General features: G+C 36.4%; 2 protein-coding genes and 1 pseudogene across 3 annotated transcripts; 2 read left to right on the forward strand and 1 right to left on the reverse strand.

Annotated features, from left to right (window-relative positions):
* Positions 1 to 856: 856 nt before the first annotated feature.
* LOC119979786 lies at positions 857 to 3,700 on the reverse strand (annotated as a pseudogene).
* On the forward strand, positions 3,605 to 13,812 carry LOC119979993 (V-type proton ATPase subunit H-like). Of its 2 annotated transcripts, none has more exons than XM_038822629.1 (12): positions 3,605 to 3,675; positions 4,142 to 4,229; positions 8,311 to 8,436; positions 8,660 to 8,762; positions 8,844 to 8,916; positions 9,790 to 9,855; positions 9,945 to 10,062; positions 10,155 to 10,316; positions 10,457 to 10,582; positions 11,529 to 11,654; positions 11,792 to 11,971; positions 13,300 to 13,812. In XM_038822629.1, exons 2-12 carry the CDS (start codon positions 4,200 to 4,202, stop codon positions 13,546 to 13,548), a joined length of 1,359 nt encoding a protein of 452 aa, XP_038678557.1. In that variant the 5' UTR covers positions 3,605 to 3,675; positions 4,142 to 4,199; the 3' UTR covers positions 13,549 to 13,812. The 2 variants fall into 2 exon arrangements, with proteins under 2 accessions (XP_038678557.1, XP_038678558.1); XM_038822630.1 differs by having other exon boundaries at positions 3,611 to 3,675; positions 4,146 to 4,229.
* Positions 13,813 to 19,827: 6,015 nt separating this feature from the next.
* Positions 19,828 to 23,640, forward strand: LOC120016786 (WEB family protein At3g02930, chloroplastic-like). The gene is made up of 3 exons (XM_038869702.1): positions 19,828 to 20,109; positions 20,535 to 20,766; positions 21,070 to 23,640. The coding sequence occupies exons 1-3, from the start codon at positions 20,093 to 20,095 to the stop codon at positions 23,383 to 23,385; spliced, it is 2,565 nt and encodes an 854-aa protein (XP_038725630.1). The 5' UTR covers positions 19,828 to 20,092; the 3' UTR covers positions 23,386 to 23,640.
* Positions 23,641 to 24,342: the final 702 nt, after the last annotated feature.

A 24,342-nucleotide genomic window follows, 5' to 3' on the forward strand; every position in this document is an offset into this window, starting at 1 on the left:
TGGTGGTGTCACTCAAGGATAGAGTTTCATCTAACTTGCCTCATCCATGATGTCAAATTACTTCACAATCATGAATCATCATATATATATATATATATGCTCATAAATAAATGCAAACTAGTCTTCTCTTGGCGGCCATTTTCTATCACCTATTTAATTAACTGGTACACGGCCTGGGGGTTGACAATTGCCAGTTTAGCTAGACAACATTTGTGTTAGTTATGGACACATTACTATCATGCTCTCACTAAGGGACCGACCTGTGATTAATGATACCCACAAAAAGTCTTATTAGTAAATTGACACCATAGATTATTTGGCATGAGTAATGTTACATCCACCCAAAATATGACTCTCATTTTATCATTCATTACACAAACACACATGTAAAACTCATTTAACATCCAACGCTCAAAATTAAGGGGTTAAATGAGAGTCTCACGCATTATTCATTTAGCATTTAGCATAGAGGAAACACATATGTAGATGTCACCTACCTTTGATTAACGATACCCACTCAAAAAATAAAGGAAATGCACTAGCCCAACAAATGCTGGTCTGACTAACAGTCCAACAACCCTTTTTATACCTCACAATATTTTCCTAGGTTAGGACATATATTTCAAATACTGGACTACAATTAATTTTTCTCACAGATTTGGTTAGTCAATCCCAGAAGTAAGGCTTTGAAGATGATACAAGCCAATAAATCTCCCTTTTATCTGGTCAAAGAATGGAAAGAAACGTCAATGTTTTTGGCCAATATTTCAGTTCAACATGTACACCTGCAAAGAAATATCACATTTAAAAAAAAAAAAATCAACTCAGATGGACCTTTGAATATTAGCTTGACTGACAGAAATAATACCAGCAAAGAAATATTCTGCCTTGGCACTAGGATTCAATAATATAATGGCAAGACTATAATCTCTGATCAAGAATTCTTTTTTCAGGCATGGGACAAAGAAAATATAGTATGTAACAGACTAACAGCATATTTTTTTTAGCTCAACAGCATCGATCGTGCACTCTGAGTCGAGTCCCCGGCCTGTTGGCCAACAACGGTGGCTGCAACTCTTGCTGCCAATGTACCCATTCCTTTTAAATCTGATACACCACAAAGTAAACCATACAGAATGCCGGATGCATATGCATCACCAGCTCTGCAAGTGTCAACCGGTACACAAGGAGAAGGGGGAATATATACAGCTTCTCCTTTTACACCAATGTGAGAGCCTTTTGGCCCATCAGTAACCGAGACTAGAGGAACAAAGTGGCTTAGATACCTAGTTGCTGAAATTGTGCTTTCCTTGGGGGCAAAAAATCTCGGCATAGTTCCCAATAATTTCCCTGAGCAATAAAAGAAAGAAGGGCATTTTAGATCAGTGAATTTGTCCAGGAGTACTTAGCAATACCAATAACTATAGCAAGTGTGACAAACTGAAGAAATTAATCCATTCTGGAGGGCGGATATGACAATTGTATTGGTCTTCAAATCACAATGGAAAGACTGAGATTGTAAAAAATTCTGTGCAAGTTACTAATAAACTCCAGCATAAATATGCAGGTTCCTCGGCAATGCTCGCTAGAGAGTTCTCTGAAATTGCAACACAATCCCAAAACTTCAGAATTTTGCGAGCTACCAAGGCTCAAAAAAGATAAACAACTCTCGTGCACAAAACAAAGGCGAAAGTAAATTAAGAAACTGAAAAGTTTTATTGGAATAACTTCATTTGCTTTGCATAGGAACAAAAGCCATATGAGATACCAAGGCATTGGGTATTCTTTTTCTTTCAGAAACAGGGACTAAGAGATGCTGCATAATTAGTTGCATTACGCCTTCTAATACCAACGGGGGAATATAGAGCAAGCATGGGGGAAAACATAATTAGTCGCATTGCGGTCATTTTCTGCTGTAAACATCCTCTCTAGAGCTAGTTAAAACTAGAGCAACATATTTTGCAAAATATCAATCATCTTCAAGCCAAGATAATGGGTAAAAGTAAAACAACTTCCTTAACGGGGTCTTTCTTTTGTTCAAGTCATGTAGGTAGATATATGACTCATGAGAAGCATGAACAGAACAATAAGCAAATTTTCTAAATAGCACAGCAATGCTGTGACTAATAGAGTGGGAATAACAAACAAAGGCAAAGAAAAACAATCAAAGAGAAAATCCTAGTGAACTCAAATTAGGATGTACAATGACTTTCACTCAAACTAGGTCATACCTGATATGCAAGCATCGTACGCTGAGCACCTGGAGTTGTGAGAACTATTACAGTTCTTGTCATCCCATCCTTGACGGGATCCGATAGAAAATTCACATTTGCCCGACGAAGTTTTGACCTATGGAACACATCAAAATTAAATATTTCAAGTAACCACGGTAGCTGAAATTCATGTGAAAAATAGTACAATTTGCATCAGGGAAAAAAAAAATTCTCAAAGAAACAAAGAAGGATTACCTAGTCAAGTTTTGTCAATAGGTATACTTCCTATTTGCAGACGGGTATACAAGTGATGTGGATAGTTATGTCATTGGTGTCTTATCCCTTAGAATTCAATCGCTAAGAGTTTGACAGGCAAGAAGTCCTCTCATCTGCACCTTAATGACTAAACAAGCTAAAATAATAAATGAAAACTAAGCGAGAAGCCGTGAACAACATAGCATGGAGTCGGACCTGTAAAATCCACCTAGTGGATCGCTCCCCACACTGCCTGCCATGGCTATATTCAAGACAGGCCCTCTGATGGGTTTACCATCCAAGCCTTGCCAAGGCCACGAGCGTGTTTGAAAGTGATCCACCGGTAGGCGGCCTTGTAGCTGCAACCATCCATAGCCTGCAAGACTCTACCCCTCTCCAAAAATTCAGCATCAACCATACCAGAAAAGTCTACCTGTGACATATAGTAACAGAGAGCAAATGAAAGGTTAAATCTTGCTTGCAAACCAGAAAAGCACTTTAGGTGAATAATGTAAATATAGTAAAGCAACCTCCAAAGCTTCATACAGCAAGAAAAGGTCAAATAACGTTGGTACACAATCTGGTGCTGTTGGAACACATATAAGTTATAACTGCTTACAAGGATCCCATCCGTGGTATGTTACAGGTTAACGAAGCGTAGAGATCTTATCTTGCCACACTATTGGTGAAGGGAAGATGAAAGATTTCATATACTAAAGGGATTGGACATGGTGAGTGAAATTGAATGATTTCTAATCATCATATTCTTTAAAACTTTAAATATATATTTAGGAGGACAAATGATTAAAATTTTACCGCGCATAGCACGGGCATTGCACTAGTTGAAAAGTATAGTGAGAGTTTTAATATATTGGAGAGGAAGAGGTGGAGATCTTCTCCTATCAATAATAATTTTGAAATCCATTACGATAGGTCTTAACTTAATAAAAAACCGTCCGTATCTAGAATTTCCCAATAAGCTAAGGTATTGGAATCGAAGGATTTACAAAAAAAGAAAAAAATTTAGACAAAGGACATTGTTGTCGAGTTCTGACCCACCCACGTGTACGCTTTGGATCCAAAGCAAACGGAGTCCATGATACGAGTAGGTGTAACGGATCATATCTCTTCAATCAAAATCGCGTTGTGCTTCCTCAACGATCACAGAACAGAACAACAATAGCGGAGCCAGAAATTACATTCCCAGGTACGCGATCGACCATCACCACCATCATTGCTTTTCATTTCTTCCTCTCTCTTGAAGTTTTCTTTTTCTCGCAGTAATTGTTCCGACTCTACTGTAAATCTGCAGAGTCATCATTCTCGCTCTGATTTTCTAGCTATCTATGTTTTTTTCCCGTAATTTTTTTAAAGGTTGCACTCTTTCGTTAAATGAAAACTTTCACTCATTTTCACTGATTTTAAGGGTTTCACTTTATCTTTTGATCCAATTTGATTTTTCCTGATGTAAAGCTGTGATCTTCAGTGAGTTTGTACTGTTATTGACGGAGAATTGGGTTGAATTTCTAGATTTCTAGATCTGGATTTTAATTTCGGAACGGAAATCCGAGTTAAGCACTGACACACTCATACACTCTCTCCCTTAGACTTGTGAAATTTTGTACTGAACTGTTGGGGCGTTCAGTGGGATTCATTGGTTTTTTATTGTGCAGCCAGGTATTTGAATTGGTGGAGAAAACTGATAAGAGCATTTAGGGATTTCCGTTATCAATGGACCAAGCTGAACTGACAACAGAACAGGTCAGTGATCTGATCACTTTATTTCATATATGTATGCAGATGTATTTATGCATATTTATCCTCAAAATGATCAATTGTTGTGGTTTGTGTCTTTGAATTTTCCTTTGGAAATCAAACTGAAAAGGCTGTGAAGCTTTTCTAAGGGGACATGAGAAAGGTGGTGAATTTTGGGGTTTGAAAGGTTGATGCCTCAGGATTGTTGAGTTCATTTACTAGTTCTATTCTTTTTACCAGAATTTTTATTATTTTTACTACTTAAATATGCATATGCTATAGAATTGATAATGAGGTATCTCGTCTTATGTGCCTGTTCTTTGATAGGGGAAATTAGCGATTTTTCCTGTGCATAATGAGTACGAAGAATCTCTTTTAGACATTAGAATGTTGAGGAATATACTTATCACAATGGACCCCAAGCCTTTAACCCTATGGTCTGTTGTTGGCTTTACAAATTTTTGCCATGAGTATTATGGTGGATTTAGTGTTCACAAATAACATATGCACATGTTATGCTCTACATTGCACATTATTATGTGTCAAACATAGATAAGTTTCATGTGCTCTTGAAATATAAATTATAAAGGTTACGCCAACAGTGTCTAGCTCTCTTGTCTACCTTCCCATGGATGCTGCCATATCTCCTGCAATACTGAAAATGGGTAGCCGGTTAGATTTCAATGTGGAGAACCTATTTGAAATGGTTAACGGTTTGATTTCTTTTTACATAACTTAAATATGCTTGAGATCTTTTATTGATATATTTTTTAAGTCCTTCCATTACTCCTTTGGTGTACTGTTCTAGTTTTGGAAATGTTTTGGAATGCAAATCACGACTTGGTCCGCGGGCATTGTGATAAGTCCTTTGGATTCAAGGGAAAGCGAAACACACAGTACTACCCATGGTTGTCAAAATCACAGTATTCAAAATCGCAAAATTGGTAAGATCGTACGATCTTACCGATTTTAACGTTACTGGGCTTATGGGCTGGGCACAGAACAAGACGCATGAGCCTGCAAATTGAAGCCACCTGATCTTCTCCTCTTCTTCCGCCACTTAGGTTCTGTAATTAGATATATATTTATGTGATTACTTATAAGTAGTGCGATTTCAATTATGCAATATGAGAATGGAAATAAGCACCTGTGATAATGCTTACGTTTTAGTCTTTTTTGATTGGCTGCCATTACGTGCGAGTTTGGAAACTCAATCACATGTGAAAGGTTGTTTCAATTAAATTTTCAACTGTTTTGATTGAATCATGTGAAACGCTGCGATTGGATGTGCAATCGGCCAATCGCTAATTGCTCGCACGACGCATGCTCAAACATAACTAAGAATTGAATTTTGAGAGGGTTAGAACTATATGAGGCACCTGATCTGAATAAGCTTCTTCTTTTTCAGTAGAAAGTGCAACAAATTGTACCAATTTCACGGTGGTTATCTTACTTGTGTATGATTCTCATCAACATTATCCATCACATGCATATAATTGAATAACATTGATAACTAAGGCAAAAGTATCCAATAAAAAAGTACTTAAAAATTTCAAAGAAAACCCACTGTGGCAGGAGGAATTTAGTCAAGAAAAATTCAAAGGAGTAGTGTAATCCTCATTTATATGAGGCGCTTGCAATGGTCAATGTGAAAGTGCGCACGAGTTTGGGTGTTAGTTTTTATGGCTAATTATGTTTAACACCATTGCACGATCTGGGCTTGACCTGGATATACTTCTACAATCAACAATCATAAGTTCAACCGGTTTTCTTTTTAATTTTTTTAGTAATTGTATTTTAATTTTTTAATAGAATATTATATTATGTTAATTATTTGTATATAAATAAGTTATTGTATTATTTTATATTTATTTTTCATTTTTGTAAAATCTTACGATTTTACGATTTGATCTTGTTGGTCTTCCATAAATCTTATATAAGATCCCGATTTTGACAACCTTGGCACTACCTTTCAATGTAAATTAGCAATGAGCATTAGTTCAAAATTGAAATTCTAAACTACTGTGGCTGGTTCAAAGTTAGCAAACCTTCTTGTTGTTTTTGGTTGCTAGAAATTTTGATATGTTCTAGTTTTTTTTTTGGGTTTATTGATTTTTTCATACGAACATGTGGCCCAATGATAGAGTTGTAATGGTGAAACCTAGAGGTCACATGTTCAATTCCTGGAAACTGTCTCACGATATATTATGTGGGAGTAACGCATGCGTGCATCCTGCTTGTCCCCAATCCCGTGCACTGCGGGAACATGTGCACATGAGTTGTTTACCTTTTACAAGCGAACATGTGGCCGAGTGGCAGAGTTTCAGGGGTGGAACCTAGAGCTCACAAGTTCAATTCTTGTCTTCACATATTATGTGAGGGTAACATCTGCGTAGATCCTGCCTGTCCCCTACCCTGCCCACTGCGGGGGCCTTATGCATGGGAGTTGTTTATCTTTTTTTTACCTTTCTTGATTTTTTTACAATACTACTTTGAACTTCCTTAATTTTATTGTTAAAAGTTTGTAAATTAATGAATCTGAATTTATTCAAACGAGTTCTGTTTCTTTTGAGAAGCTTAAGAACACAAATATGAATGCTAAATCCCCTGTCTGGAAAATAATGTATGATCTTCATTTCCATGTAATTTCCTGTTAATGCTTTCTTAGTCTTTGTGTGCAGAGAAGTTCAAATTTTCATATTCTACGATGTAGAAAATTCTGTTAGGAAAGCTAATGTTGGTTGTAATTTTGTGTGGATTTTGGTGTGGAAAGGCTAGGAAAGAATGTGATATTGAAGGGGAATGTAAGGGAATGGTTTTAGAAGAAAGTTTAGAGGTAAAAAGGAAGGAAAAGTAGAAGTTGTGATTACCGTGGACAGTGCTATCAACAGTAACAAGAATACTGTAGCAAGAAAGAAAGAAGAGAGTAAGAGAAGTAGAGAGAGAAACCTGAGCCCTTAATCCTCGGTTAAACCGAAAACTCAAAATTCCATTATCAAATTCATCTATTCCATCAGAGATGTAGACATATTTATAGACTCAAGGTTTCCTAAGCCTAGAGCTCCTAATTGTAATATGACTATATTTCCTAAGCTCCTTAAATGGGAACTTATTGGAAGACTATTTGAAGTTAAAATACTTCAAAAGCAACCAACTAAAGGCCTAACATAAAAGACTCATTAAGTAAATAAGACTGCACTATGAACTTGCATGTTGAACTAAATACTGGTGCTGGAAATTATGAAATTATAGATCTGCCCCTGATATAAAAGTACTTATACATGCACAGATAAGTGAATAAAATTGAAGCACAGATTCAAGCTTCTCATTCATCTTAAAAACCTTTCTAGTCAAGATAAGTTTATCCGCGATGGGCTGGTTGAATGAGGTGGAAGATTTTATTTGGGGTTTTTGGGACCAAAAAATACCCTTGAAGCTTTAAACTTTATAGTATTATTGGAATCATATATGTTGCGCAATGCACAGCAGTGTTTGGGCCATTAAAGGACGAAAAAAAAAAAAAACTCAGAAATGAGATTGTGCATTTGATATATGGCAATATAAGGAAGGATAGGCTAAGAAATAAAGTATTAGATTCAGGGTAGGCCAGTAGGGTAGTGGCGATTCGTAGATAGTATGTGAGAAATTTGTCTTAAGATATTTTGGGTATGTATAACATATAGATGAGGGTGTGACATTGCTAAAAGTTGATAAAATTAAAGTTGGGGATGCTAGAAAGAATAAGAGGAAGGCCAAAAAAGACATGGATGAAAGCGATAAGAAAGGAAATGGACACCCTATAGGATCACTTGATAACGTATCTTTAGATTGGATGGTATATTCCAACCAATTTCTCTTATGGATCTATCTAGCTGACTGTAAATTGAGTGGGATTTAAGCTTTGATAATGATGTTGAGTAGGCTACTATGTTTATATAGTAACTAGTGTTTATACTCCTAAAGTAATATTACTTTATTATCATCTGTTAGGACATAAGTAAATTGTGTTATATTGAAGTGTGAGGTTTTTTTTACTCTGTAAGTTTTGTATGTTTTTTTTTGAATTGCATTTTCTTCCATTTTGAAGGTTCTAAGAAGAGACATCCCATGGGAGGCTTACATGACAACTAAGCTGATTTCGGGAACAGGTCTTCAGCTGTTAAGACGTTATGATAAAAAACCTGAAAGTTACAAGGCACAGTTGCTGGAAGATGTAAGATTTGCTTTCTGTTTTAATTTATTAGTGCTTGAAATGTTCTATGTTTTTACATCGGGTCTTAACCTCTAAGCGAGGCTTTGTTCTTTTATTTATGATAGAAGAATGCATCAAGGGGCTACTCTTGATGAGTAACGACCATTGTACTCAAAATCTGTTGATTTTGAGAAGAATTGTATTACATCCTAATGATAGTGACATTCGGAATTAACTGTGGCAGGATGGTCCGGCTTATGTTCGGGTATTTGTTAGCATTTTGCGGGATATATTCAAAGAGGAAACGGTAGAATATGTTCTAGCTTTAATTGATGAAATGCTCACAGGTAAGTGGAACTCCGTCGCTATTCACTTTTATTTGAACATGCATTGTGAGATATTAACATCCTGTTGACCTGCTTTGACAGCAAACCCAAAAAGAGCCAGACTTTTCCACGAAAAATCTCTCACCAATGAAGATACTTATGAACCTTTCTTAAGTTAAGTATATATGTGTGATAGTTATACACTTGACTTGTAATGAACCAGTTGATTTTCTTGGTGCTAAAGAGATGTTTTCTCTACTTTGTTGTGAGGTAGAAAAGGTTTCTATGCTTGATTCAGCTTATTAAAGGACAGATTAGTCCATGTGGTTATATCAATGATGTGGATTTATCTGCACATTGTTCAACTTCTTTCTTTTGACTGCATTATCTTTCTTTTCCTAGTTGATCTTTAGTGGTTTATGGTGTAAGGCAAAGTTTTTCCTTGAATGCTTTATTTGCCTGAACCTCTGGCGGTCTTTTAATTTTTTATTGTCATATCAAACTGAACGTTTGTTTTGGATGCATTAAATGCTGGTCGCGGTTGTTGTTTTACTTGCTTTGTTTTTCTTTTTTCGGGGGGGGATGACCGAGTGAGTCTTGGTAGTTATTACAGATCCTTGCTTGTTTCATTTTGTTTCATTTTTCCGTTAATTATTTGTAGTTTAACTGGATGAGCAGTATAGATAACAGTATAAAATTTTTGGCACATAACTTCATTTTACTTGCTTCATGGCATACTAGATAATCTCCAAACTTGATAAGATCCTAAAGATTGGTGAAGCATATTTGACACTGTGACCATTTAAGTAGTTGACCAAGTTTTTTTCTTGACTGGATCTCCTGTATGGTAGTTCAGCAGGCATGGTATGCATCTAACAAACAAATTATTCCTTATGAAAAGCTCCACCCCTTTGCCTTCTCCAATCTTTAGGATTTGTAAAAGCAACCATTCTTTTCATAAGAACTATGATTAGTAGTTTTGCAGTAGTTTGTCAGTTTATTCCATTCAATTTATGAAAACTAAATCAATAGACTATTCGGTTCTCAGATTGCTTTGGAAAGGTAATTGGTTCGTACAAGAAAAGAGCTGCAAGATTCTTGCTTTGATAGTAAGGTAATTAACTTGATCTGTTCATGGACTAAAAGCTCAAGGTCTAATCAAAATATTCAAGCGGTGGGCTTAATGTCATACTTTCTAAACAGTGCTAGGCCAAAACACCATGGTGGTGCTGTTTCAAATGGGGAAGTTGCCAGTTCTAAAAGTAAAGTCACTAGCATCGATGATGTGTTGAAAGGATTAGTTGAATGGCTCTGTGTGCAGGTTGGTCTCGCCATTGGAAGGTCAACCGATGGGTATTGTTATTAGATGATACTGTTATTGTTCCTAGTCTTGATTCCCTTTGACATGTGCAGCTAAAGAATCCTTCTCATCCTAGTCGGGGCATTCCAGCAGCTATTAGTTGTCTTGCAACATTGCTTAAGGAACCCATTGTTAGGTCTTCCTTTGTTCAAGCAGATGGGGTGAAGTTGCTGATCCCTTTTATCTCTCCGGCATCAACCCAACAATCTATTCAGGTAAAATTTTCATTTGTGTAAATGGGTATTAATTTCTCACCCAAGCCAATACAACTTTACCCTGTCTGCGAGTGGGCTGAACTAGTTTGCTTGAAGCTCAAAGTTTTAAGTCAAGGATGACCTTTTTCTCTTTGGAACAGCTTCTTTATGAAACATGTCTCTGTATCTGGCTCTTATCTTACTATGAACCTGCATTTGAATACTTGGCTACCTCTAGAACCCTTCCGCGTCTGCTAGAGGTTGTTAAGAGTTCCACAAAAGAGAAGGTGAGATTTTACTTTTTACTCCTGTTGAGTTTGCTTAATTTCTTTCAGCACTAATATTATGTAACTGTAACGGCCCATCCCGCAGGATCCAGCCGGGCCCATAGACCGCTACCCCCAACCCATCACCACACTAGAGCGGACGCACCGAATTCTAGTACCTGGTAGGTTGTTGGTGAGAGTCGTACCCACGACCTCCCCCACCCTTTGACATAAGTTCCTATACAAGGCAACTCATGCCACCAACTAAGCCATGGCTTAGTTGGTGACATAGGTTGCCTTGGGCATTATGTTAAAGGGAGGTGAGGAGTTCGATTCCTACCTTCAACAACCTACCTGCCTTGCGAGGGGGTGAGGGGTTGGGCTGTCTGGGCCATGGCCCAGGGAAGTACCTACGGCATGCCTACTGGGCTGAGGTCCAGGGAGGTGGGTGGGGAAACTTGTAAAAAGACAGTTTTTATGTAACGGCCCATCCCGCAGGATCCAGCCGGGCTCATGTACCGCTACCCCCAACCCATCACCACACTAGAGCGGACGCACCGAAGCTTAGTTGGTGGCATGAGTTGCCTTGTATAGGAACTTATGTCAAAGGGTGGGGGAGGTCGTGGGTACGACTCTCACCAACAACCTACCAGGTACTAGAATTCGGTGCGTCCGCTCTAGTGTGGTGATGGGTTGGGGGTAGCGGTACATGGGCCCGGCTGGATCCTGCGGGATGGGCCGTTACAGTAACTCTTTGTTATTATTGACAAAATTATTGTTCAGTAGAATATACTTTTTTCCTATTTCTGTAATCCACTAATTCTGCATGAACTGCGGTAACCATTCTTTAATTCCATTAAAAGGATTATTGACTAAGTTTTAATTTCTGTTCACTTATACCTGCTGGGGGGAAAGGAACGAAAGGTTTTGCGGAATTTTAATTGGTTTGTGCTGCTAATGTTGCTAGGTGGTCAGGGTGGTTGTCTTGACCTTCAGGAACTTGCTCCACAAAGGAACGTTTGGTGCTCAGATGGTGGACCTTGGACTGCCACAAATTGTTCAGAGTTTGAAAACACAAGCATGGAGCGATGAGGTAAGTGATATGGAAGGTTCATACATGAATTCCAAATGATGGTTCATACATCATCGCATGGTTTTGTCTAACTGCTACATTTCTAATGTGGTCACCATTCTTTGATTAGTATCTGTTGACTTTTGTTTATTTCTTAGGACCTGTTGGAAGCTCTGAACCAACTGGAAGAAGGGTTGAAGGATAACATTAAGAAGTTAAGTTCTTTTGACAAGTACAAGCAAGAAGTGTTCCTTGGCCATCTTGACTGGTCTCCTATGCACAAAGACCCTATGTTTTGGCGTGAGAATATTAAAATTTTCGAGGAGAATGATTTTCAGGTCTCTCTCTCTCTCTCTCAAAATCATGCTTCCTCTTCTTTTTCTTTTTCTTTTTCAGTTTTTCTGCTATAACTTATAAGCATTATGGTTCACTCTAGTCTTATTTCCATGAGTGATTTTGCAATTGGAATATGATGCCAGTGTCCAAGCCCACCCTACACTATATGAATATGCTCAATAAATGAATTTCATGGACTGATAGATCCAATGCAAGTTTGCTTGGAGAATACATAGCCCACTTGGTGTTGATAGGCCAATTTGATTGTGGCAGGTTTACACTAATAAATTTTAGTGTCTTTGATTTTGATATCTCATGCAGACATAGTTTGGTGTGAATGTGAACATGCTGGCTATTCTTTTTTATCTTGGAAAAACTTCAAAAGAATTTAGAAAATCGTCCGTTAGATTTATCATAAATGTATCTGCATTTGGTTTTGCATGTGTCACTGAAGATCTTTACAGCAGGTATCTTGATAAAAACTAAAAGTAAGCTGTAGCATAAAACTTCAGGGAGGAGATTGGCCTCACATCCTAATTATATTCTTGGAGTTATCTTTTTTCTACTCATCCTCGTTTATATGTATGTTTCTAGCCATTAGGGGGCAGATCCCTGCAGGGATCAAGTGTCTGGAGGTAATTACCATCCTTTTTTTTAATGCAAAAGAATAATTTTATTAATAAAGCACCAATATGGCGACAGTACAAAACACTAAATGGTTACAAAGAACCTTCAAGGCCTCAACACTGCTATTACCATCCTTGAAGGAAAGTTGTAGTTTAAAAGCCAATAGTCAAATAGATTGGGAATTTTGACCATGAGGGGCAAACAGGGATGTTCAAAAACTGCTTACTGCAACACAATGTGGAATTTTTATTTCACTTCTATTTAATTTTGGATGTAGTGCTTTCGCAAAATATGATATTGGAAAGCCATTGTCAGGCATGTTAAGGCGGTAATTGCATTCATTCATCTCACTTTCTACATGGGCTCGAGTAACAACGCCAACTTGAGGTGGAAAATTTGGCTTATTAATGACATTTAGGGGATGGGTTATTTTTTCTTTATTAGAATTTAAGAGAAGTTTAGGGAGCTTGATGCTGATTTTCAAAGTAAGGGCCCTAAAAACTGGATATCCTGATTTGTTCTCGTTGGTTTGCCTGTTTCTCTGTTCTCTGCTTGGTATCACAGACTAGCAGCAGTACATATAATCTGCTTGTTTTATACTGTTGAAAGTTTAAATTATGGTTACTGCTGTGATTTTGTTCGGTTTCAACCCAACCCTTCATTTTGTTGCAGACTAATACTAACATGTGATTTTATGCCTCAGATTCTTAGGGTCCTTATCACAATTTTGGACACCTCGAGTGATCCAAGAGCCCTGGCTGTTGCTTGCTTTGACCTCTCCCGGTTTGTCCAGCACCATCCAGCTGGTCGCGTCATATTGACAGACCTCAGGGCCAAGGAACGGGTTATGAAACTGATGAACCATGAAAATGCCGAAGTTACCAAAAATGCTCTTGTATGCATTCAGAGGCTTTTCCTTGGTGCAAAATATGCGAGCTTTTTGCAAGCTTGATTCCATCCCATTTGTGTTTGTAATGGTAAATCGTTCATACATTCTACATTTGATCGGTACACGGGACTTTGTCATTTCAATCAGCTTATAATGTTTGTGATTAAATCTTTTGAAGAGTGAATTGTTATTTCTTTTAAGGAATAATTAGTTCAGATTATGGGCTGCGGAATAAAATATGCACAAGTGTGCTGCTTGATATTTGTATGCGTACTACCTGTCTATTGATAGACAGTTAAACATTGAACCGTGTCAGACTTTGTTTCATTTGCTTTCTTCCTTGTGATTAATCCGCATTAGGTTAAATTTTGACAAACCAAAGATGGCTTTGCTGCTTCTTGTTTGACAGTTTGTATGGGTAACGCCAAAAACAATTAATATGAAAATCAAATAAATAATTGGCATTGCAGATGGTTTAATCCATGACGTAGCTGCTGCTGCTAACATCCATGACAATTATGGAGCAATAGATGGGAATACTGATTATCGTCGTGAAGTCAAAGAAGAAGGTGGTGTAAAGTAGAATACAAATGAAGGAGGAGGTGGTACAAACCCTTGAAATCGATCAATTATTGTCATTCACATAAACCAACCCAAGAAAATACAAAACATGGAAATCAAATGAGAAGATGCAAAACATAGCTAGCATCATATCAGCTCAATTCGTTCACATAAACCCTTGAAATCATTTCAAAACATAAACCCTTGAGAATCAGTATCTTCGTAGCCGGAATAGAGTAGACGGTGAGGAACGATGCTGAAGTAGCATGTTTCGTCTTTGAAGAGAGAGAGTATTGACGTGGGACCTATGGTGGAGAAAAAGTTTGACAAGTTTTAAAAGTAGAAAAACAAAAATGTGATATGATATGGTGTGACACACCTACAAAACCATTGTATTAAAATTGTAGAGTATTTTTTTTTTTCATCATTAGATGTAAAATGTAGAATCTAGCAAGATAATTGCGGAGCCCCAAATCTGTTTGCATACGTGTGTATGGATGGATAGACTGTGGCTTCAATAGCATCTAGGGGAGCGACCTAATTATATTTGGGACATTGTGTAAAATTGTTCTTGTTGATGTATTTTTGTCCACATGAAATGGATGGTAATTAGCTTTATTCTGCATTTTTTTTTTTTTTATGAATTGGGTCCAGATCCAAGTTCTATGACTGTTGCGAGGCACAAGAACCTGAGGCATCTGGTTACTATGACGACTGATGCAACTCTTTCTTCATCATTAAATCTTGCATGTAATAATAAATGAAAGTGGATCTCCATCCCAATGCTCTTGGTTATTTAGATCGCTCCAGTCTGTTTTTCATTTTTTGTTTTCTATTTTTTAGTGATTTTCTATTTACTGTAATTTTTTAAAAATGGACACTCAAAAACAATATTTTACATGAAATTTTGTGCGTATTTTTTGTTTATCGAAAAAAAAAACAGAGATGGCCATTGGCATGAGCTGCCCATGCAAGCCAAACTGAAGTAATATTCATATCCTCTTTGACGTGAAACAGCGATTCTGGTTGGATGAATGATGATGATGATGGCGCTGTCAAGGGAAATGAATAATAAAGTCTGAGGTGTGGGCGCATATTTGTCTCTCATTGACAGTTCTTTTTCTTTCTTTTCTCTGCAACTTCTCTGTCACTATATACATACATATATATATATAATCAGCCTCCTCAACTCAACTCCATGTGCAAGGGTTGCTTCTTTAGAATAATATTTGACTGACTGACTGTACGATTCATCATTCAAGTGATTATTATAGCTACTTCAATGGCATGCAACTAAAAGAGACCAACTTCCATTTAAACATGCCATGTGAACTAACATGTGGATTTGCTTTGTGTACTGCTGTGCGTCTAAGTAATCTTGGGAAAAACCTGTAAAGTTAAATTTGATTGAGTTTGTAAGGTTGAATCAGGGTTGGATTGGGTTCAAATATGTTCAACATAATAAATTATTAAATATATTTTTTTTGGTTGAATATAAATAATAATTTAAAAAGTTTCATACTTCATAATAATCACAATAATATAGAAATTCTTGAACAGATGTACTAATACATGTGTTGCTTTTCTCGTTAAAAGAAAGAAAGTCATGTAGGCTATAAAGTATAGCTATAATTCAATGTCCACAGGGTGTAGATCTTTTATTAATGGATTTTTCTTTAGTATTAGTTTTATGGACACTTCTCGTATATTGCACAGACGAGTCTAACTAGTTAAATTAGGAAAAAATAGAAGAAGGGGGGAAAAGGACATATATATATATATATACACACACGTTGTGTGTGTGGATGATATAAATCATGGTAAAGTTGTGTATGGTCATGAGAAGCACTACTACAATCACATGCCTCCATTTTTGTTTTCTTATCTAATGCTGGAACACTCACACGTTCACCCCTTTAATCAAATCATCCTTGTCTTTTCCTTTTCAATTACTAAGTGATGCTCAACACCCTCTTCCTATATATATATATATGAAAATTATCAAGTGAGTGATCCCTCACTTTATTTAAAATGAAAGATCCATCTAATACCATTTATTATGTGTAAGTGTGGCCTCACACGTTATGGGGCCTGCACGTGAATAGTATTAGATGGATCTCGCACTTTAAATAAAGTGTGGGATCTCGCACATGAGAAGCCCTATATATATATATAATAGAACGTATATTCAAACACAAACAAGAAACAACAACAAAGCATCAGATGGGATAACTTGAAGACGACAAACTAAAAACAAACGAGGAAAGAAGCAAAAAGGAAGAGAAAAAACAGACATGATATATATATATATATATATATATATATATATACGAATTATATTATGCGGATGTAAAATGAGAAACACTTTTTAAGAATAAAAAGTGTGGATAAGTGAAATGATAAGTGGGGTTCATTACTTTGAGAATCACATGTTCCAAATTAACGGTGAAAGAGTGGTCTATATTTTACAACTGCATAGAATAATTCTTTTAAATATATATATGTATAATGAAATCAATGTGAACCCACAACATATTAGGAGTGCACATGGTTTTCCAGGTGAATTGATGGAATATTATTCCTGTCACGCAGGATTTTCGTACCCTAAACATGCCTTCTGCACTTGATAAATAAGTTCACATTTTCTCAAATGTGATATTATTGTTTACATATCATATATATGTGACTTTGATTCTATGTAAATTTCTTGTCTCCTTCTTTTTAAAGATCTTGGCAACTCACATAATGTCAATATAAATAATTGAATTTCAGTCCCTAAATTGAAGAATTCATTCTTAATCAACTCGGTCATTCTTGAATGATTACATAAAATTTAGTTCCCACTCATAGTATAAGCAAACATTCCTTCATTTTTAAGCTAACAATATTTTTATTTTGATGTCAATAATGGGAGAATATTAATTGAATATTTCGTTAAAAATTAATTTGAGGTTCGATCATGAGATTGATTGGGATTAATAGGAATACATTTCAAGCTTTCTTTAACTTGATTCCGCGTAAATATATGGGTATTTGAATCGTGTCACTCTTTTAAGATATCTTTAATATAAAGAGTTGAATTTGAATCCCCAAGATTAAAAGATTCATTATTTTATCTTCTTTTTTAGGCTAACAATATGTTGATATATGTAATATAATAATGACATATTTGGTTAAAGAATGTCAAGACTTTTTCCCACATTGCTTGGATAAGTCCAAGTGGTATGACTTATAAATAAAGATTCACACCTTCTCATAAAACCAAGTCGTTTTTTCTTGAGTCTAAGTACCATTAAGTGAGATGACTCAGGAAGAATAAAGCTGTGCGGGTTCGATGTATATCCACGAGAACGAGATAACCCAAATGAAGCAGACAATATTATTAATTATTAACTTGATGTTCATGAGATTGATTGGGATTAATATTTGGATGATATTTTCAAGTTTCTTTGGTGTGTATATATATATATATATATCCAAAACTAACAGCAACTAACTAACTAACTAACAAGCGATCAAATGGTGGCGTGTGATTATGGATATATCAAAGAATGATTGCTATAGTTTTTGTCAAATTTAATATCCTATTAAAGATTCTTTTTGGCCCCCCATATTTGGTAGCTTCATTCAATATCTAGTTGTCCTACTAGCGTTGTCTAACACAACTAATTCTCCTAATTAAGCAACTATATGGACACCGTATGACTTGTCAATCTAAGTCTTTGGAGAGTTATGCAAAGTCAAAGGTGCATACTTATTTTGCATTTTGTTACGAGTCATTTCTGGTTAACCGATCGATCTCGAGTCTATATTACTCTTTAACACATACTATTGGGTATACACATATAATTAGAAATCATGTAAATGGTTAATATATGTATACAAATGAACATATGATCTCATTGTGATTGGACAGTTATAACTCACTCGTTTGATCTCCGATTGAAACGATTTTTATGGCGTTTGAAAGAAGACTTAAAGACCCATATAATTATTTCTAATACGTTTTTGGAGATTCAAACATTCTAAAGGTAATCGAAGACTCAAAGTTTGCGCATCAGAGCTATGCTTTTGACATCAGTGTGTTTGGACTGTCATAACTCACCTGTTTGAGCTCTTATTGAGAAGATTTTTATGGAGTTCGAAAGGAGACTCTAATACCCATAGAAATGTGTCTAATAAATATTTGGAGTTTCAAACATTTTAGAGGTCAAATTGGGGCTCGAAATTTACATATTGGAGCTGTGTTTCAGACTTTAGTGTGTTCAGACAACCATAACTCACTGGTTTGAGTTTCGATTGAGATGATTGATTTTTAAGACATTCGAAAGAAAACTCTAAAACCCAAAGTATTGTGTCTAAATTTATAAGTGTAATTTTTTCAGTCCAGATAAATTATATGCACTACAGATAAATTTATATGCGGGATTTTTTCATCTTAGAATATATCGATTGATATTATTTGAAAGAGTTTTTCATGCTGATTTAGAATATATAATTATTTTTTTTTCCAAATTCCTATTTTGGGAGATAACTAGTTTTGAAGTTTCGTTTGGTAAAAGAAAAAAGTCAAAACAGATGATGTCATACACATATGTGTTGCAGCAAAAGTGGGAGAGGGCAAATGACGGCTTTTTTTTCGGTTCAATGATTATTGGTATGTTTTTTTTACAACCTTGTATTAATTTCATGTATGGAGCAAATTATCAATGATTAATACTATGTAGTTGTATCTTATTTCACCTAATTATAGGATATGAGCTCATTATTTCCAATCACAATATATACGTGTGTGTGTGTGTATATACACATATGAGCACACACAAAAGGAAGAGTTGGAAGTCTAGTTTGGTTGCAAGTCAGCCTCTCTCAACCTACAAACTGCTTTTAATTTGATTGGATTTAAATAGTGTTTGTTAAGTCATGTGAGGGCAAATATCTACCATTGATTTCACATTTAATTTTTGATTTTATATGAGGTGTCCTTGTTAAGCTAGTGGGCTTTACTAGATTTTGACAATATAGAAAGAAAAAAAAAACAGTTCTTATTAGTTTTTTTTTAATATGCTTTAATGTTGACATTTAATCAAACAACAATTGATTGTGAATGACCAAATTAGCCTTTTTTGTATTGTCAAATTTGTGTTCTAAAATAATCTCTCTGTGTGTACTTTTTTTGAATACCACTGAGAAATTTCTCATTAAAATTGAATATTGAGCACACATATATCTAACCTAGCCGATAGTCAATCGAGCCACGTCTCATTGCTATACTTAGCATTCTATATAAGTACATATATCTCTTGGAGGGGAGGTTACTAGGCAATAACCTAAGAAGTCATTTATATTTTTGTTTTGGAGCCGTTAAAGGTCAACTAAGGCATACTATTCCAATTCATTCAAAAATTGTGAATTTTTTTTCCCTTTTTCTTATATATTTTTGACATGATTTCATTTACCTTGAATAAAAGAGTGCTGTTTTTTTTTTTTTTTTGTAAAAAAAAATCAGACCCACCTATTCCCTTTTCCTGAAAAGCAGGGTCGGCTTCTTTGGTATCAGAAATCACAGGTCTCTCTTGGTCTTTCTTCCCTTCCAAAAGAACAAGTTACCAGCCTTTGACAAAGCACAAACAAGACACACACACACACAAGGGGTATCTTTGTACTTACAGTCTCTCATAAAATAAAAAACTAAGAAAAAGAAAATTACAGAACTCACAGAAAGGAAAAAGACAATACAGCTACTGCTACTTGAGTCCTGTATGTATGTCTCTGTGTATATTATGTTTGATGTTTTGAACAACCAACCTAAAAGAATTATTTTGGGGTTTTTTTTTTTCCTTCTTATCTTGTCCACTTTTTAGATACAAAACACTGTATTACTTCCTGATCTTCAGAAGAAGAAAACAAGTCCTTCAGTCGGTTTTCTCAAATTACATTCTCTTTCTGTTTTAGAATGTCTGCAATTTAGCACACTCATTTACTCAACATCCCATTCAACAAACAAACACAAAGTTTGGTGCTTTCTTTCTTCAACATCAGCAACATGTCCTCCAAATCAAAGTAAGCACTTTCTCTCTTTAGATCTGATCTGGGTTTTGTTTCTGCAAGATTTTTAGTTGGTGAATCAGTCATGTGAATTTGATAGATTTTTTTTACATTGCTCATGATTTTATCTGAGCACAGTCTTGATTTAGTTTCTTTTGATTCTTTACGGGTGGGTTTTACTTGAGATTTTTGGGTCTGAATCCTGGTTCTTGTTTGTTAATGATTCTCTTTTGGATCTGTTCTCATACCATATTTTGCCACAATTTTGATGGGTATTTGCTCTCACAAATTAAATTGATGCACTAAATGAGTTTGATCTGCTTGCGAAGTTGTGATTCTTTCTGCAATTTTGTGTTTTTAAGTTGACATATTTGAAACAGATCCCATCTAGTGGGTATTGTTGTCTGGATGTAGTTATTGACATTTTGTCTACTTAACAGAACTAGTTTGTCGTCTGAAACTCCAAACAAAGCACCACCAGCAGCTCCAAACAAAGCATCACCAGCAACTCCAAGAATCAGTAGAATAAGCAGGGGAGCAAGTGCTAAATCAGAACCTGATTCACACTCTCCCCTGCAAAATTCACGCCTTTCCATTGATCGGTCCCCGAGATCTGTTACCTCGAAGCCAACTGTTGATCGTCGAACACCAAAGGTTTCCACCCCACCTGAGGTAAGTTGTTGTCATTGCTCATCAAATTATGCTGCCTTTTTTCTTTCAGCTTTTTAATGGTCTGCTAGATTTCATTATTGAGGAACTTATAATGAAAGAAATGACCAGTAGAATGACGATGCTGTCAAGCTATTTGGGTTACCAAGAAAACAAACAGTAAAAGCATGTGAAAACTCTCCATGGATTATCTTGAAAGTAGAATTATATATGTTCTCAATACATGTTCTTGTGAATCTGTCCCAATTTGGGGGATTTTTTTTCTTCCAATTTTGATATATATTGTCAATTTATTTTGAATTTCAGAAACCGCAGACACGGGTTGTGAAGGGATTGGAATTACAAGCTCAGTTGAATCTTGTTCAGGAAGATCTGAAGAAAGCAAATGAACAGATAGCATCCATCAAAAAGGAGAAAGCACAAGCTATTGATGATCTGAAAGAAGCTCAGAGAGTGGCCCAAGAGGCCAATGAGAAGCTCCAGGAGGCATTGGTGGCTCAAAAGCGAGCTGAGGATGATTCAGAGGTTGAAAAGTTTCGGGCTGTTGAGTTGGAACAAGCTGGTATTGAGGCAGCTCAAAAGAAGGAAGAGGAATGGCAGAAAGAGCTAGAAGCTGTGAGGAGCCAACATGCTTTGGATGTTGCCGCCCTTCTTTCTACTACTCAGGAGATTCAAAGGGTGAAGCAAGAATTGGCCATGACTTGTGATGCAAAAAACCAAGCACTCAGCCATGCAGATGATGCCACTAAGATTGCCGAGATTCATGCTGATAAGGTGGAGATTCTCTCGGGTGAATTGACTCGGTTGAGGGCCTTGCTTGATTCAAAGGTTGAAACTGAGTCCAGTGAAAGTAACAGGATGATCCTGAAACTCGAGGAGGAGATAGACTTTTTAAAACAAGAACTTGAGAAAGCGACCAGTTTTGAGGGGAAGTTGGTGGAAAAGGAGGCCTCTATTGAACAGCTTAATGTTGAGCTAGAAGCTGCTAAGATGGCTGAATCATACGCACAGAATTTCGCAGAGGAGTGGAAAAACAAGGTTGAGGAATTAGAGAGCCAGCTTGAAAAGGCAAATAAGTTAGAAAGGTCTGCGTCAGAATCTTTGGAGTCGGTCATGAAACAACTAGAAGGAAACAATGACTTATTGCATGATGCAGAATCTGAAATTGCTGCTCTAAAAGAGAAGGTAGGGTTGTTGGAAATGACAATTGGAAGACAGAGAGGGGATCTTCAGGAATCAGAGCATCGTCTTGACAAGGCAAAGGTCGAAAGTTCTGAAATGGCAAAGAAGGTAGAGTCTCTAAAATCTGAGCTGGAAACATTCAAGGAGGAGAAAGTCCAGGCTTTGAACAATGAAAAGCTAGCAGCTTCTAGTGTTCAAACCCTCTTAGAAGAAAAACATAAACTCATAAATGAGTTGGAAAATTCCAGGGATGAAGAGGAGAAGAGCAAGAAGGCAATGGAAAGCTTGGCATCAGCCTTACATGAAGTCTCGGCAGAGGCAAGGGAAGCTAAAGAAAAACTTTTGTCCAGTCAAGTTGAGCAGGCCAATTATGAGGCCCAAATAGACGATCTAAAGTTGGTAATTAAAGCAACAAATGAGAAATATGAGAGCATGCTTGAAGATGCAAAACATGAGACTGATGTTCTCACGAAAACTATTGAACAATCACGGGATGAATTGCAGAAGTCCAAGGCTGCGTGGGAGAAAAAAGAGCTTCATTTGATGAGTTCTGTAAAGAAATCTGAAGAAGAAAGCTCTTCACTAGGAAGAGAAGTTGATAGGCTACTAAATTTGCACAAGCAAACGGAGGAAGAAACTTGTGCCGCTAAGGAGGTTGAGGCTCAGCTGAAGGATAGCCTAAAAGAAGTTGAATCTGAGGTAATTTGTTTACAGGAAGCTCTATCGCAAGCAAAGGCTGAAAACATGAAACTTAAAGAAAATTTGTTGGACAAAGAAAATGAGTTGCAGGGTATTATCCAAGAAAATGATGATGTCCGAAATAGGGAAGCTATTTCTCTGGAGAAGGTGGAGGTGTTGTCTAAATTGCTTGAGGAAGCCACATCCAAGAAGGAAACCGAGGAGAATGGTGAGCTTACAGACAGTGAAAAAGACTATGATTTACTTCCAAAGGTGGTTGAATTTTCTGAAGAAAATGGGCATGCAATAGAAGAGAAGCCAAAAGTTGACCTTCCTGCACAGCAACACAAGGAAACCCAAAAAGATGTTGCGAAGGAAGAGAACAACGGTGTGCACAACGAGGATGTTCCAATTGAAGCTGTTAGAGTTGAGAATGTGAATGGAAAGCCAAAGGAAGACAACATCAAAGAAAAAGAAGATGACACCGTTGAAGTTGAGTTTAAGATGTGGGAGAGTTGCAAGATCGAAAAGAAAGAGTTTTCTCCTGAAAGAGAACCGGAGCAGGAATCCTTGGAGGAGGAAGTAGACTCAAAGGTCGATGGTGGGGAGAACTTGGATCAGATAAATGGGTTATCTTCTGCAGAAAATGGTGATGATGGTGGAAGCTCGCCGTCGAAGCAGCAGCAGCCGAAGAAGAAGAAGCCTTTGTTTCGTAAGTTTGGAGGCTTACTAAAGAAAAAGGGTACTAGCAACCAGAAGTAGGGGAAAAAGGACATTTGTGGATTGAGCTATTGCTTGACTAGCATGCATGCAACTACATGATACTCTATATTGCATTCAAAGGTGTTTGCTTTATTTTTTTTTTTTGCATATTCTCATTATAGATTCTGATTCAAAACGAATACCCATGTATTTGATTAAGTTTTCTTCATCCCCTTTCGATGTGATTACCCATTTTTACTGGAGTGTCTTGTATGTGATGGAGTTTCTTCTTTAACATTCATTATTCCTTTTTCACTTCCCTGTGTTCAAATTGTATTTACTGAGTGCTGCCTTTCAAATTGTATTTTGAAGCTTTTCTTTTAAAAATTTATTGCAAATGTGGCGACCAGATCCAAAATTTCTTCAACCCATTCCAACCAAAATAGTTAATGGGCATTAGATGGGGAATGGTGTATGCAACCAAACATGGGAACGGTCGGCCCTAACCAATCCAGGAATGATTAGGGGTGGCAAAACTTTGTTGGGTACGGATAATTGAATTTGTCTGACTCAAATTAAATCAAGTGTTGTTATATGTTTGAAATTTGGATCTAAATACAAAAATTTTGTTGGGTCTAATACTGAGTCTAAGTCCAAACATTAAAATCTTGTTCGATTTACTTGTCTAGATTTAGATTAATCCGGGTATGATCAATTAAGTACGTCTGAAATCTAATCCAGATTAGTGTTTATTCATGTAAATATTTTGTGAACACATGCTAATATTTCGTAAATACATACTATTGTCCGATCTGAAAACTGATCTGAAATTGATTTTTTTTCACCCCTACTTATGGTGATGATGAACATTATTTGCACTCCATTTTTTACTACGTACATCTCATTATCCCTTTAAAAACACATTAGAGTGGAATATACTTAGTAAAAAAGGGATGCAAATAATATTCATTTATGTGATTCGCATTCCATTCTTGGTCAAACACCTCAACCTAAGAT

Source organism: Tripterygium wilfordii, chromosome 15, assembly GCF_013401445.1.
Source record: "Tripterygium wilfordii isolate XIE 37 chromosome 15, ASM1340144v1, whole genome shotgun sequence".
Lineage (NCBI taxonomy): Eukaryota > Viridiplantae > Streptophyta > Magnoliopsida > Celastrales > Celastraceae > Tripterygium > Tripterygium wilfordii.